At 64.4% G+C, this 14268-nt stretch overlaps 1 protein-coding gene across 1 annotated transcript; it reads right to left on the bottom strand.

The window, feature by feature from the left end:
- Positions 1-124: 124 nt before the first annotated feature.
- On the bottom strand, positions 125-14042 carry LOC114898526 (guanine nucleotide exchange factor DBS-like; the record flags this gene model as incomplete). Its single annotated transcript, XM_029228191.1, has 18 exons — positions 125-1137; positions 2154-2246; positions 2470-2588; positions 3427-3493; positions 3650-3728; positions 4801-4893; positions 5007-5228; positions 6047-6172; positions 6962-7054; positions 7157-7249; positions 8433-8502; positions 9718-9833; positions 10419-10485; positions 11538-11611; positions 11863-11936; positions 12652-12811; positions 13176-13367; positions 13773-14042. Coding segments are annotated over 18 exons (2175 nt in total), but the record flags the coding sequence as incomplete, so codon positions are not given.
- Positions 14043-14268: the final 226 nt, after the last annotated feature.

Below are 14268 nucleotides of genomic sequence, written 5' to 3'. Positions count from 1 at the left end.
GGGAGGGGGAGGGGAGGGGGAAGGAGTAGAGGGGGAAGGGAGAGGAGGAGGAGGGAGTAAGGGGGAGGGGAGGGGGAGGGGAGGGGGAGGGAGGGAGGGGGGCTGGCAGCTGGGCCTGGGCTCAAGGCCCTAACACTCATCTACCAGGACATGAGGTCACCTCACCTGTCTCAGAGGTGAGCAGAGGAGCTCACAGAGGTGACACACTGGGCTCAAAGGGAGTAAACTGCAGCTTCCCACACAAGGAGAGTCAGCAAAGCAGGGAGATGCCTCAGGCACCTCTGGGCCTTAAGCAGGAACACAAATGGCCAAGACCAGCCCCTCCCTGGAGACCGTGGTGGGGAGGTGATTCTACTCCCAAGTGCCTGGGGCTCTGTCTGCAGGGCTGGGTGCAGGCTGGGGTAGGGGTGGGTCTCTGGGCTCTCCAGCTGCCCAGGGAAGAGCCCTGGGTCCCTGCAGCACGGCCTGTGGACTGAGGCCGAGGGGGCTGCGCCGGGACCTGGCCCGGCAGCACCATCACGTGGTCTGGGAAGCGCGGGATAGCTCACAGAGTGAAATCCTGTCTGCGAGCCTTAGACCCTCAACCTGGGCCGGGTGGAGATGGGGGGCTTTGGGTTTCCCGGGGGGGGGGGGCTCTGCCCTCAGAATATGAGGGCAAGAGAGACAAAGGCCCGAGTTCCAATACAGAACCTCACCCCATCTGTCTGCGTCCCCAGAAGCATGGGGACAAACGGTGAGGAAGGATGGGCCTGGGACGTGGAGCCCCGCAGCCACTGAGTAAGAGAGCCCAGCCCAGCCCAGGCACCAGCCAGGTGTCAGCTGCCACCTGGTGGCCTGTGGGCAGCTCTGCGCATTCTGGGCACACCTGGCCTGAGGCCTTGGACCGAGAAGTGTGACGTCACCACGGTACCTGTGGCCGGAGCGTCAGGCTTTGAACAAAACAGTGACTGTGCTCCTGGCTGGGAGGGACCTATTTCACTGGGCAGCTCAGATGGCGAGACAGGGTCCCTAACCGGATGGGGAAATGGCGCCAGGCTAGTCCAGGAGGCGGAGCCACTCTACCTCGTAAACCAAAAGGCGTTGGGTCGCTCTTTACTTGGTGTCGCTTAGCTTTTTTGTCGGGACTGGTAGGAGAGGCTGCAAAAGGAGGAAGAGCAGAGACAGAACGGGAGAGACGGAGTGAGGAGCGAGCGGAGCACCAAGGGGGCAGGAGACACGGCGAGCTCATGCTGGGGGGAGACACACACGGTGGCAACAGGCTGCTTTCCAGTGACTCAAAAAGCAGCTTCTCGGGAACACGGCTCAGCTGGCGGAGGGACCCAGAGGTCCAGGGGAGGCCCGGAGAGCAGGAGGGTGAGACGGGCGGGTGATGGCCCTGCGTCGGCATCGTAGCTTTAGGTAAGCGGCCCCTTGGTTTGTTTTCTGAGCTCCACGTAAAGCATGCCCAGTACGCATGCTCGCCAAACCCAGCAAGGTATAAGGACCGGGATTTGTCCGTCTTTTTGTTTGTTTGTTTGTTTGAGGTTAACTTAAAAGTATTTTATAAATTGGGAAAAAAAGAAAAAAACCCTCCAATTTTTTGGACCAATGAAAAGACCTCTAGACAAGACGGGCTTTCAGAATCGGGAAGGGAGTCCTCTAATGACCCGCCTGGAACCTCAGGGCTGGCCTCATGTGCTGTCTGGGTGTATTTCCCCCATATATTCACTGCCCAGGAGCCCAGGCAAGCTTTTAGAGACCTCCATCGGGTGTTCTGAACCCGCCTGTGCACTAGAAACGCCCAGAGGGAAGTGGATGCCTCGCACTCTGGCAGGGGGGACCCCACGGGAAAAGGCGGGAAAGGGAGGAGCTGGACCAGAAAAGCAAAGGACAGTCCCAGCTTCTGGCAGGCGGGCCTCTGTCAGAAGAGCTCACCTCCACCTCTGCAAAGAAAAGGCTCTGAAAACAGAGCCCTGGCTGCACAAATGACAGACCCGCCAGCGTCAGGGAAAGAGAGCGACTCAGCAGCAGACGCGTGCCTGGTGACCCACGCGAGAGGCAGATGCCCCTCCCGAGACCGTCCCCACGGATGAGCACGGCACGGATGGATGACAGACAGCCATGGGCGCGACCCGCCCAGAAGCCCGCCACCGGCCGGGGCCGGGCACCTTTACCTTTCTGACCTTTGAGGGCAGCAAAGCTCTGCAGGGTGAAGCGCTTTTTGGAAAGCGCAGAGCTTTCTGAAGTAGAGCTAGTGACCGCGTCATCTGCGGGGAAGAGAGGGCAGTGCAGAGGGCGCCGGGCAGCCCCAGAGGGCAGGCGGTCACGCCCGGGCCCCCTGCCCAGGCCCCTGTGCTCTGTGCAGGCGGCCGGGCCCCACGCTCTCCGTGAACCTTCCCTGTGCCCACCGGGGGCTGTGAGGCCCTGACACGCCCGCCGCGGACCCCCGATGCAGCTCCCGGCACTTCCGGGCTTGGCCCCAACACTCACCTCTGTCCTTCTCGGGGGGCCTCGGCAGTGGCGCAGGGCCCACGTATCCCTCCAGGTTCAGCGGGTCCGTTTTTCTTTCTTCCAACTTTCTGACGTCTTTTGTGTTCCCTTTAGAGGGACTAATGACATCAGACACGTGGAAAAAGAAAAAGAATGTTGTTGCCTGGTTAGTGTTCAAAGGTCTGTGAGGAGGAGGGTGGAGACCTCCCTGAGCTTCTACCCAGGCCTTCGGGCTGCGCGTCTCCCGCCGCAGGGCCATGGCCATGGCCACTCATGTCCAGACTCTGGGCGGAGCCAAGTGAGAACAAAACCCACCTCCCTGACTATTAAGTAGGAGGCGGTTTTGTTGTTGTTTTCTTTCCCCTGGGGGGGCCCTTTCTCCTTTAAAGCTATTGTTCTGTGGTTTATTTATTTAGACCATTAATCACTATTAAAGCATCATTATTATTTCAACCATGAATAATTAGACGTGGCTTACATAAGAAACAGTAAACAAGTAAGTGAATGAATAAAATAACAAAGGAAAAATAAGGGCAGAAAAGGTACGATGAGGCCAGCGTGAAATGTGACCCTGTGTCTGTCTGCGAGCCATGGGCCTCGGGCTCGGCTCTGAGCCTCCCGTGCCCCGGGGTCCCTGTCCACCTGGGACGCTACCGTCACTGAAATGCTGATGCTGGACTGCTCTCTGGAACTGCCGCCCACCACACACTGATCGTGATGGGAAATACCGCCCGGATGGAAAACGGTCAGAGATGCTGCGGACGGGCCTTTGGCTGGGGCTGGGGCTAGAGGCACACGCCTTGACGCTGACCTGCTGGGACTGACCCAGCATGTGACCCCAGGGACGCTCTCCAGAGCGACCCCGATGACCAGGAGGCTCGGTGACAGGGCCGCGGAGACCCGGCGGCATGGGCTGGCTCCCACTGGTGACACCCCCGACGCGTGGCCAGGCCTCACCTGGTGCCGGCGGGCGCGGGCAGGGGCAGGCTGTGGGACTGCTCCAGGGCTCGGTGCTGGCTGGCCTCTGCGGGGACAAGAGCCCAGCGTGGCTCAGGAACGCGAATCCAGCACCTTCCCCTCCAGGTGCTACACGCGGTGCCTCAGATGGCTAAGGATCCCGAGGAGGCTTTGCAGAACATAAACGGGCCCCCGGGGGACAGCCCAGAGGCTGTGCCCTCACCTCTGCACGCCTGCAGCTGGCTCGTCAGCACCTTCCGGATCTCGCTCACCCAGGCGGCCTTGATTTCAGGAGTTGGTGCCTGTGCCCCCAAAGCAGACCAGAAGGTGAGTGCGTGTGTTCTCGAGGGACGCGCGTCAGTGTCTCACTCTGCAGGCGCCCGGGACCCTCAGAATCCGGGCTGACGGCACCACACTCGGGATGCGGGATGGCACCCCCTCGGGCGAGGGTGCGATGGGCAGGCCCCGCGGGCGCCGGTGCACAGACCCCACGCCAGCACCCTGCACGGTCTCTGACTCTGACTCAGTGGGAGCCCCTGCAACGTGGCCTGCCCCGAGAGTGTGTTTCTCTGGGATGCGGCCCTGATGTCTCCCTAGCTGACAAGGACGACGGGCGTCTGACATCCCTCAAGTGGACCAGAAGCTGGACCAGCGCGGCCGGGCTGCTGCCCCACCTCCACTCCGCCCAGGGCCCGAGGGCAGTGCAGGCGGGCGGCTGGGCCCTGAGGACCCTGGGCTTGTGCAAAGCCGGGGCGCCGGCCGAGCCCCTGGCCGCTCCCACTGTAGCTCCGTGGGGCCCTAGGCCGGCCGCGCTAGCCTGGGTGTTGTGAGCTGTGAAGAGTGCAGGTCACCGGGACCTCCACGCTGCAGTGGTGCGGCACCCCCAGGGCCCCCAGGCCCAGACCGCCAAGGGCGTCAGAACGGTCAAGGGCAACCAGCGAGGCACCTCCCAGTGCCGGATCGCCCTCTCGGGCTGGGGTCTCTCCCGGGCTCATGGGCGAACTTACACTCCACCACCTCCCGCCATCACCGGCGAGCGAGGAGGACACGCGCCCTGCAGGCGCCTGGTCGTGCGCGGCAGCGAGGACGCCTGGCCCAGGCGGGCCGGGCCCCCGCGCCGTCCCGGGACCAGGAGCCCATTTCCTGGCAGGGCACCTGGGGCACCCCTGCCCCGCAGCGTCCCTGTACCTTGTCCTGGGCTCGGCTTAGTTACTGACGGCCCAGGGCAGCCCCACACGAATGGCGGGGCCCTGGCCTCCGGGGAAGAGAGCTTTCCGAAGGTTCTAGACAGCAGCTTTCAGCAGAAGACGCTCACTGGCGGTCCTTAGGGAGCTGGGCAGAGCCCGAAGCCTGGCCCGAGAGCGCGGGGCCTACCTGTACGATGTACACCTCCTCTCTGGCGTTGTACCAGATCTCGAACTTCTTCGCGTCCCCTTTCACGTTCTCCGTTATGCCGACGGCCGTCATCTGTGAGGGCGGGGCGGGCAGTGGGCATCCGGGCGAGGGCACCCCCCGCTCCAGAAGGCGGGCATCGCAGCCCAGTGGGGGCCCCGGGGTCTCCTCGGGGCGGCCACACTCACGTTCAGGGACTGCTTGAAGCTGTAGGACGGGGCCTTCTCGTAGCCCTCGCCGTTCTCCTCCCGCTTCTTACAGAAGAGCACGGCCTTCTCGTGCAGGAACAGGTGGCGCTGCATGGGCTTGAACCTGGCCAGGTCCTTCACCTTGGCGTGGCCCTTCTTGTGGTCCGTCCAGACGCTGAAGGAGCCCTGCATCAGCAGCTTCCCCAAGTCGCTCAGGTTCCCCTAAAGGCGGCGGCGTGGGGTGCAGTTAGCGCCCAGAGCGGGTGCGGCCGAGGAGCCCGTCTGGGAGGCCGGGCTGCACCCCGCGGGGTCCAACGGCCCGACACCCGGGAGAGGCAAGTCTGTGGTGTGCTGGAAAGGTCGGGGGTCGCAGGGGGTCTGCGGGGATGAACAGGGGAGCCCAGGGGTGTCTAGGGCAGTGGGCTGCTCTGTGTGACGCTACCGTGCGGGACACAGGTCATCGGTTTGTCCAAACCCCCAGAGTGACCCTGCCGTGGGCCGTGGACTCTGGGCGACACGCCAGTGGAGGCCGTCGGCTGTGACAAACGCCCGACTCCACGGGGCGGGCCGGACGGGGGTGGCTGGGTGGGAAACCCCTGCGCATTCCCCTCAGTTTTGCTGTGAACCCGCTACTGCTCCAGAAAGAAAGTCTATTAATGGAAAAACAGAGGCGCGTGCTGAGGGGATTTACAGAGACGACAGGAACCGTGCGCGGCCTGACGCGGGTGCAGAGGGCCAGGAGGCGGGGTCTCACGGTCGCGCCCACACGCCGCGTCACCGAGAACAAAATGGGTTCAGGGAAAGACCGGGAGGGAAGTGTTTTCGGAGCCGCCTCTGCGCTGAGGTGCAGCCACGGGGTGAAGCGCCCTGGCTTCCGCACAGGCTGGTGAGCCGCGGGCAGGGCGGCCGCGGCCCAGCCAGAACCGGGTCTGACGGCGTTCTGGGGGGTGCGCGTGTAGGACCCACGCTGGCAACGGGACGGCCTAAGGCCCCGCCGCCGGCTCGTGGGCTCCCCCTGCAGGACAGGGTCGGGGCCTCACCTCATAGCCCGTGATGGCGATCAGGTGCATGGAGTCGTTCACCGCCTTGAGGATGCCCAGGATGGAGCTCAGGGCCTCCTGCAGGTCCTCGGCCCCCTCGCAGCTCTTGCTGTATTTCAGCATCTCCTGGGGGAGGTTCCACGCCCGTCTGGACACTGAACCCCGCCACTCCACCGAGAGCGGCTGGGATGCCCGTGCTCTGCCCCACAGGTGAAGGCCCTGGGCAGCCCCGGGCACCGACCTTCGGGACCCGTGTGTGGCTCCCTGTGCAGTCGTCGCCGGTGGGGACAACACCCCACACGCACTCAGACACGCCCTCCCCCCGCCGGGGGGCCTGCCTGAGCCGCTGGCCCCAGAGAGCCTCAGGAAGCCACCTTCCCGGCCGCTGCGGGCCTACACCCCAGCCCTCGCAGCTGCAGATCGGGCTTGTCCCTGAGCTGGGCAAGGGCAGGCCCCTCGCAGTGCCTGGCCTGGGCAAGCACCCAGCCCCACCCCCGCTGCAGCTCCCGTCTCCCCGCCTCTAAGCCATTACTCCTTCCGTCCTGATCTGACCCCCGAATGAACATCTGTTACAGCTCTTCACACCCATTCTCAGGTCTCGGGGATCTGCTCTGCTGGGCCCCCAAGACAGCAGGACACAGGCAGCCTCGCATGTGCCCTGTGGGGCAGGTTCTGCCCGCCTGTTGCCCCCTGTGTCCCTGACACCCGACAATGGGCAGCGCACAACAGGCCCTCCACAAAGGCGTGTGAAGAGCCAGGGCCTCGCAGAGATGGGAAGAAGGTGCCCAGAGACCACGGGGTTCAGGGACGGGTCGGGGCGGCCGCCACTAAGTGGTGTGCAGCTCGGGGGGGGGGGGCAGGCGGGGAGGGGGCTCCAGGGGACGCCCGGCCAGGTGTGGCCGCCCGGCCTCTCACCTTGAGCAGCAGCTGGTACTTGGTGATCCTCTGGACTGGCTTCAGCAGGTAGGAGTCGAGGCTCAGCTTGTGGTCCAGCTTCTTCTGGCATTCCTGCAACCACCAGAACCTCTGCCTTAGACGGCTGCCGCTCTCCCTTGTCTGAGAGTCAAGCAGTAAAGGAACGTCCCCGCTCAAGGGAGCCAGGAGACACACCTGGAAGAACGGGCAGTCGGAGCACTGTCTCCACAGGCTCTCGGAGCGCGGCTTGTTCTGGCAGTACTTCTCGTAGACCTGGAACTGCTCCATCTGCAGCGAGACAGGGGCTGAGTCGCAGGGCGCCTCTGCGCTCATGGGGACCTCAGCGCCCGGAGGTGGGCTGACCCCGCCGCTGAGTCACGCCCCTCCGCGCAAGGACGCACGGCACCTCCGGGACCAGCCTGGCCTCCCCCCGAATCCGGGTCACCCCTCCATCTCAGACGCCACGGCTGTCATTGGCGGGCAGCCAGGTAACAGCCTCCCAGAAGTTCAGTTCTCAGGGCTGCCCTAGTCCGGGTACTTCTTTTATAAAAGATTAGGTCCATACGGCTGGCTTTGGCCTCAGAGATAACAGACTGAAAAGAAATGCAGGACCAGCACCGACTCTGTAAAGAAAGACTCGCCAGGGCTCAGCTACACAGTGGTGCTCGCGCTTGCGTGCGCATCAGACGGCCAGCGGGCTGGATAAAACAGTGGCTGCCACCTCCACCCGAGCTCCGGGTTCCGCAGGCCAGGGGCGGCCTGAGAGCCTGCTCCGCTCACGGGTCCCCAGGAGGTGCGAATGCTGCCGACAACCCCGGAGCCACGGCGCGATGCTCCCCCAGCCCCGATTCTCAGAGAGCACAGGGAGGCGCTCCCCAGGGCCAGGCCGAGCGGGGCACAAACATGGCCCCTTCTTTCCTCCCTCTGCCCCTCGACGCCAATTCCTGACAAGGAGCCTCGGCCTCCGGCTTACGTTGCGAAGGCGGCCTTTTCACTACTGGGAGGAAGGAAGTGCGCCCCCTGCTACTGAGTCCATACAGCAGGGTCGGGGGAGACAGCGTCCCGCGTCCCGCATCCCCTCCCGCTCCCAGAGCCTCGCCACAACCCCCACACTAGCGATCGTACCGCCGGAAGGAGAGCGCGTCTACAACTTCAGAGCACGAGTGACCGTGCAGGGTCAGCTGGTGAGCGCGGGAGTCCTGATCGGCAAGGCCAGCACGAAACCAACCCCAGCAGGAAGGAGCGTCAGCTACCCGTACGCTTGCAAATCCAAACTTAGACGCTGTATAATCCTGGCGTCTCTCAAAGCTGATGCTTTATAGTCTCTCTTTTTTTTGGACTAATTTGGCTTCAGACAAAACTGTATTCTTCTGGCCCTACCACAAAGCATCTCAGCCAAACTGGAAACATTTGTACTTGCGATTTCGGTTGGTTAGATGGAGACTGTGACAGAATTTAAAGCCACACATACCCTTTCTAGAAAGCACCTTCCAACCAGCTCTGGGCAGTCTATGTAGTTCTCCAGCTCCCTCAGGAATATTCTAGACAAAGAAAGTTTGCAATAGATCACATGAACAACACCAGCACAAGACAGCATCCGTCACAAACCATCAGACGTCATTTTCTGGACAGCACTCATCCTGACTCTGGACAGCCGCGGAGGCTGTGGGAGCAAGGACGCGCCACCTGATTTCGGGGCCTGAAGCCACGCCTGTCCCTCCTGGGGTCCCGACTGCACCAGACTCTCAGGTTCATGCAGCCGTGGCCCCGTGGGGATGCTTTGTTTCCAGTGTTGCGCTCACACAGAAGTTGGGAAATGCTCCATAAGCACAACATGGAGGAAGAGTCCACAGCAGCAGACGGGAGCATCTCGAGGCCCTCACAGCCCGTGTGCTCCGCGGGTTTTCTGCAGACGTAAGGGATCTTGGCTCTGCCCCCGGGACCTTCCTCTACGAAGCACTGCCCCTGAGCCTGCGGGCTGAGTTTTCCTCTAGGTTCCTGACTCGCATCTGTCCACTGGGTAAATCCCTCCAGGGCCCCAGCACCGAGGATGGGCCGAGACCCTAGGCCGGGGCCGAGGATGCTGAGGGACCAGGGGGACCAGGCCACCTGCTCACTCTAATCCCCAAGGGAAGGCTCCGCTGCAGCTCAGGTCAGACCTGCCACCTCCTTTATAAGCGGCAGGTGACAGAGGCTGAGGACAGAGGGCGAAAGTAAGTGGTCAGACAGAAGCCCCAGTGTCTCCTGGAGTCCAGCGGAGGGGAGGGCCGGGCAGCACGGGAGGGGCTCGTGCACAGCGGCCTTTCCTCAGGACCACAGGCTCGTGCTGCCCATCTGCTTCCCTCTGCTAGACGTCTGCCCACCGCGGATCTTTCCCGAGAGCCCCCGAGACTGCTGAGGGTGAGCGGGCCCAGGAGGACCACGCACCCTTTCCCCACAGCCACAGAGAGGCCACGGGCGCTCCCACGAGGGGAGGGCGGGCAGGAAGGAACTTGTGGTGTTGCCGTCCTTTCGAGACGGGCTGGGCAAGGGGCCTCGCCAAGAAGGGCCGAGTGCGCACACCTGGGGGGGCCAGCTCCCGCTTCCTCCCTCTGTGGGCGGCCCCTTGTAACTCACCGCCTCCGAGGGAGCTACCCTGGGCACGCCCTACCGAACCCGCTGCCCGTCCGCTTATCCCTCTTGAGAGGGAGGGAGGAATCTTCTCCCCCAGCAAAGCATAACCTGAGGCCCGTGGGCGACCCGAGGGAGGGCCTGACCTGTTATGAAAGTGGTAAATTTCTTCCATGTTTCCAAACAGAACATCCTTCTTGTTTTGAAGTCCCGTCGAGATGAGATGTGTCATTAAAGGGTTGTCCATCTCAGCAGCGTAGCCCTGAGGAGCGGGGAGTGGTCAGCGGGGGAGCCCAGGCCCATCAGCCCCGCATAAGCCTGGTCTCCACGTGGCTGCCAAGCGGGGAAGTGACGCTGTCTCAGGCTTTAGAAATCGAATCCACCTCAAATTCATTCACTGACCATCTAAGGTGATTCTCCGGACCAGCACCAGAAATACGAGTGAATTAGAAGCAGCGACAATTATTTTTTGGGGGGTGGTTCTATCCTACTCCCTTTTAACCTTTTTACATTCAGGTGCACCTTCCATGAAGAGGACAAGTCCTGCGGGTGCGTCTTGATGGGTTATCTCTGTGTCCGCACCCCTGCGACCACTGCCCACGCCCCACGATAGAACAGTCCCGCACCCAGAAGCCCTTCTGCTGCCCCCGGGCAACTGCCCCCCACCCAGGGAGGGTCAGGCACGGCTGCCCTCTCTTGCCGCACACACGGCCCAGTGCAAGTGCACCTGCAACCAGCGCCCCTGTCCCGCGGACAGACAGGTGAGTGGCCTCCAGCCCTGGGCTGTCTCGGCAGAGCTGTGTCGTGGCCATGAGACCACACGGCGTGGCGGCGCCGGCGCCCTCACCTCCAGAATGCACAGCAGCTCCTCCACGTAGACCCGCTCTGTGTCCAGAAGCTCGTTCATCACGTGCCTGTGGATGGGTGCCGGCTTTCATGCAGGAGCAGCTTCCCAACCGTCTCCCGAGGAGCCCTGGGCTCCAAGTGCCCGAGGCCCCGCCGGCCACCCGCATGCAGCGGCTCTGTAGCGACCCTCTGGGGATCGTCTATGTGCCGTCAGGTTAGGGCTCCCAGGAGGGCCTGGCTTGCAAACCGGCCACTCAGACCTCGCCTTACGGACCAGGACCACCTTCTAACTGCCTATGACCAAGCTTCCTGTTTTCACACACAGAAAACGGAGCCAGGGGTGGGGATCGTGGAGCAGGCAGCAGCCAGCACGTCAGCTGGCCCCAGCGCCGTTCAAAGTGCCCGTGCTCCACACAGGGTGGTACGGGTCGCGGGAGAGGAAGGCTCGGGTTCCCTCTCCACCGCGGGCGGGAGGGCAGCGTGAGCTTGTGGGGGAGGACGTCCCCGTGGGAGGCTGGGCAGTGTGGGGTCTGAGCAGGGTTTCAGAGTGGGCGCAGGAGGGCGCCGAGTGCAGGCTGCCTTCGTGGAGCTATGGACGATCCAGCTCGGCTGGCAGGCAGGGGCCCTGCGGGAGAGCGACCGCCAGCCTGGGAAGCACGTGGGCAGTGCCTTCCTGCCCAGCCCAGAGTTTGGAGCCCAGCAGTGCGTCCGTGCAGGGACAGACGCTCTCCCGGCATCTGGGTGGGGCTGGAGCATGCAGGGCGCCCAGGGCGGGTGTGGGGAGAGCAGAGCCTCCGCAGGGTTGCGGTGGGGAGAGACCAAGAAAGAGAAGTGATGCCCGGCACCAGCACGTGGAGCGGAGGGTCGGAAAGGCTCGTGGGCGGCAGGAGGGGCCCGTCCCGAGACAGGGCCGGCGGGGGGAGGGCGGTCCGAGGCTGGCCCTGCGAGAGTGGCCTGGGGCTGCATCCACTAGCCGGGTGCCCTGGGCTCAGGGAGGGACAACACGGGCCTCTGGTCCCACCGCCTCTGGCTCCTTTACGTACAGACCCTCCCCAGGGGCTGAGATCCGGTGGGTCACGCTTGTCCTCAGACCTGCTGGGGGAAAAGGTAGGCTACTCACCTCCGCAGGACGGCCAGGCTCTCCTCGTCCCCGGTGGAGCGGCCACGGCCCTGCCGGCCCTCACTCACTTCACTCTGGGGAGAAAGGAGCGGCCCACATCGCGCTTTCAGAAACGAGAAGGTGCAGCCTGACGCCCTGCTTCCATAACCCAACCTCCTGCTGGTCGAGGCGGCCTGAGGCCCCGCAGGCAGGATGGGGCGGGCCCAGAGGGAGGGATGGGGTGGGAGCGGAGGACGCCCCCCAGGTGCGCCAGCCTGTGCACACGGAGGAGCGGCGGGGGGGCCGGGGGCAGTGAGGGGACCGGGCAGCGGGGACGGGCACTCACCCTGGCCCTCCTGTAGGGCCCCCTCCGGAGCACGCTGCCCTCAGAACTGTGGATCTCGGAGCCTCTCCGGATGCCTGGGTTGGAAAGAAGTAGACAGGAGTGGGACCTCGCACCCTACTGCCTGGAGGTGAAAAGCTCATCCAGGGCCGACGGTGTGCTCTTGTGTGTGTCTTTTTAACTTTCGGAGGAAAAGCAGCGAGCAGCCCAGAGCAGGGTGGGGAAAGCACAGTCAGGTACAGAGCAAGGAAACGGGGCTCCGGGTGCGTGGGGAGCCCACCGTCCACCACTTCCCAGTGCGGCCCGGCTCCCAGGTGACGGGGGAGAACTCGGCGCCTGGAGGCCTCCGAATGGGCCCCACGCGCCGGGCTCAGGGGCTCTCAGCGCCGACGGCCCACACCAGCTACAGCTGTAGAAAAGCAGCGGGAGCCGTGCTGGCAGCTGGAGCAGCATGTCTGCCGACAGGAGGTGATGGGAGGGGCCTTAGGAAAGGCCTCGCATCCAGCTGTGCCTTCCAGAAGCGCTGCACTGGGGAACCAGGAGGCTTCGGGGTGGAGGGCCGAGCTGCACGAGGGGAAGACCATCCCGGCTACGGCGCCAAGGACAGACGGGTGGGATGAGCCCAGGAAAGGCCCCGACAGTCAGGCGGTCCCCGTCCAGCCACAGCAACGGCGAGTGGCACGGATGCGAGCAAAGGAATGAGCAGGCCGAGGGCCGATGACACTTTATTATTTACGCAATGGGCTGGGTGGAAGGAGGGCCTTGCCCAGGGGAAGGGGCGACTGCCCGTACCCGGGGAGGGGCAGGGCGATTTCGCGGGTGCCTCTGGCCGGGGGGCCACTGGCTGCACGGGCCGCGTCTGCTTGGCAGCCAGCTTCTTGAGGCTCGCCTGTCTCCGGTGAAACATCTCCTCCACACTCTCCTGCTTCCGGAAGACCTTCTGCACGTGCTCCTGCAGGGAAGGGGGTGACGGGCTCATCAGGATACCTCCCGAGAGCTGCCATGACGCACGTGGCCCCCGCGCTGCCCTTGGCAGGTGGGGGGCACCGAGGGGGAGGGGCCCCGGGCCTGGAGCCCAGCGAGCAGCCTGCGGGGTGGTGCAGACAGCCGGCCGGAGTGAGGAGTCCGGTTTCGGCGCACTGCCGGCACCGAGCAAGGGCCCTCCCCACAGGCGGGGGCCCCGTAGGGGCGTGGGGGGCCCGGGAGCGACGTCCGGCCCGAAAGGCACCCTCTGCTCTCCGCCCCCCGATCGCCCGGTGTCTCTGGGCATCATCAGAGTAACCCGTCGTCGAACAGGTGAGAGGCTGTCTCCTCACCAGCAGGTCTCGGGTGAGGATGGGTTCGTAGTCCTGGTAGATTTTACTGAGCTCCTGGATCTTGTTTTCCGCACGCGTCTCCAGAAACTTCTCGACCTCCTGGAGGGCCGCCTCGGCGCCGTCCTGGGCCTGGCACTTGTCCACCGGCTGCGAGGCCAGCAGGTAGATGCCCTCGTCACACCACTTCATGGACTGGAGGGAGACAAGGCACCTTGGAAGCTGTCCTGGCGTCTCCCGTGGCCCGCTGACCGCTGTGCTTTGGGACCACCTGCAGGACGTAGCGTCCCTGTCCTGCCCCTACGTCCAGAGGGCTCCCCTGGGGGATGCAGGCCTGAAACCAAGTGAATCGCCCGGGACGGGACGCACCCACACTGAGGACCAAGTGCAGGGAACTGGCTGGACAGTCAGCCTCCGGGTTTCTTAAAGAAACGGCCAGTTGTGGCAGGCAAGTCCTATAAACGCTTCCGTGTCCGGACGGGACCTTCTGGGCCACAGGAAAGGGCCGTTTTTCACCGGTGCCTGGGGCCCAGCCCACGGCAGGAGCGTCCCCGCAGGACCGCGGGGCGCGGGGTGTGTGGGCCGGGATGGGGGGCCTACCGCCTCGAGGAGGCTGTGCAGATCCAGCGCCCTGCCCAGCAGCCCTCTCCTCCGCCCGACGTCAGCTGCAAACTGGTCACACAGCTGGCGGAGCTCGTGGCACTTGGGGCGGATGGAGTCCACGGCGTAGTGCTTCAGCTCAATGAGCCGCTCACCCTCCAGGGCCAGGGTGCGGGCCCGCTGCGTGACCGCCTGTGGAGCCGCCAGAGACCAGCTCAGCCTGGTTCTTGGGGCAAAGGGGCGCCATTTCCTGCCAGGGGTCGGCAGTGGTGGGCGTGGGGGTCAGTGGGCTGGGACGGGGGTCAGTGAGGTGGGACGGGGGTCAGTGAGGTGGGACGGGGGTCAGTGAGGGTGGGACGGGCGTCAGTGAGGTGGGACGGGGGTCAGCGGGGGTGGGACGGGGGTCAGCGGGGGGGGGGGGGGGGAGGGGGGGGGGGAGGGGGGGCGGAGGGGTGGGGGGGGGGGGAGGGGGGGGGGGGGGGGAGCGGAAGAGCGG

This window comes from Monodon monoceros, unplaced genomic scaffold, assembly GCF_005190385.1.
Source record: "Monodon monoceros isolate NGI ecotype Baffin Bay Population unplaced genomic scaffold, NGI_Narwhal_1 Contig276_ctg1, whole genome shotgun sequence".
Classification (NCBI taxonomy): Eukaryota; Metazoa; Chordata; class Mammalia; order Artiodactyla; family Monodontidae; genus Monodon; species Monodon monoceros.
This window is presented reverse-complemented; position numbering and strand designations above follow the sequence as displayed.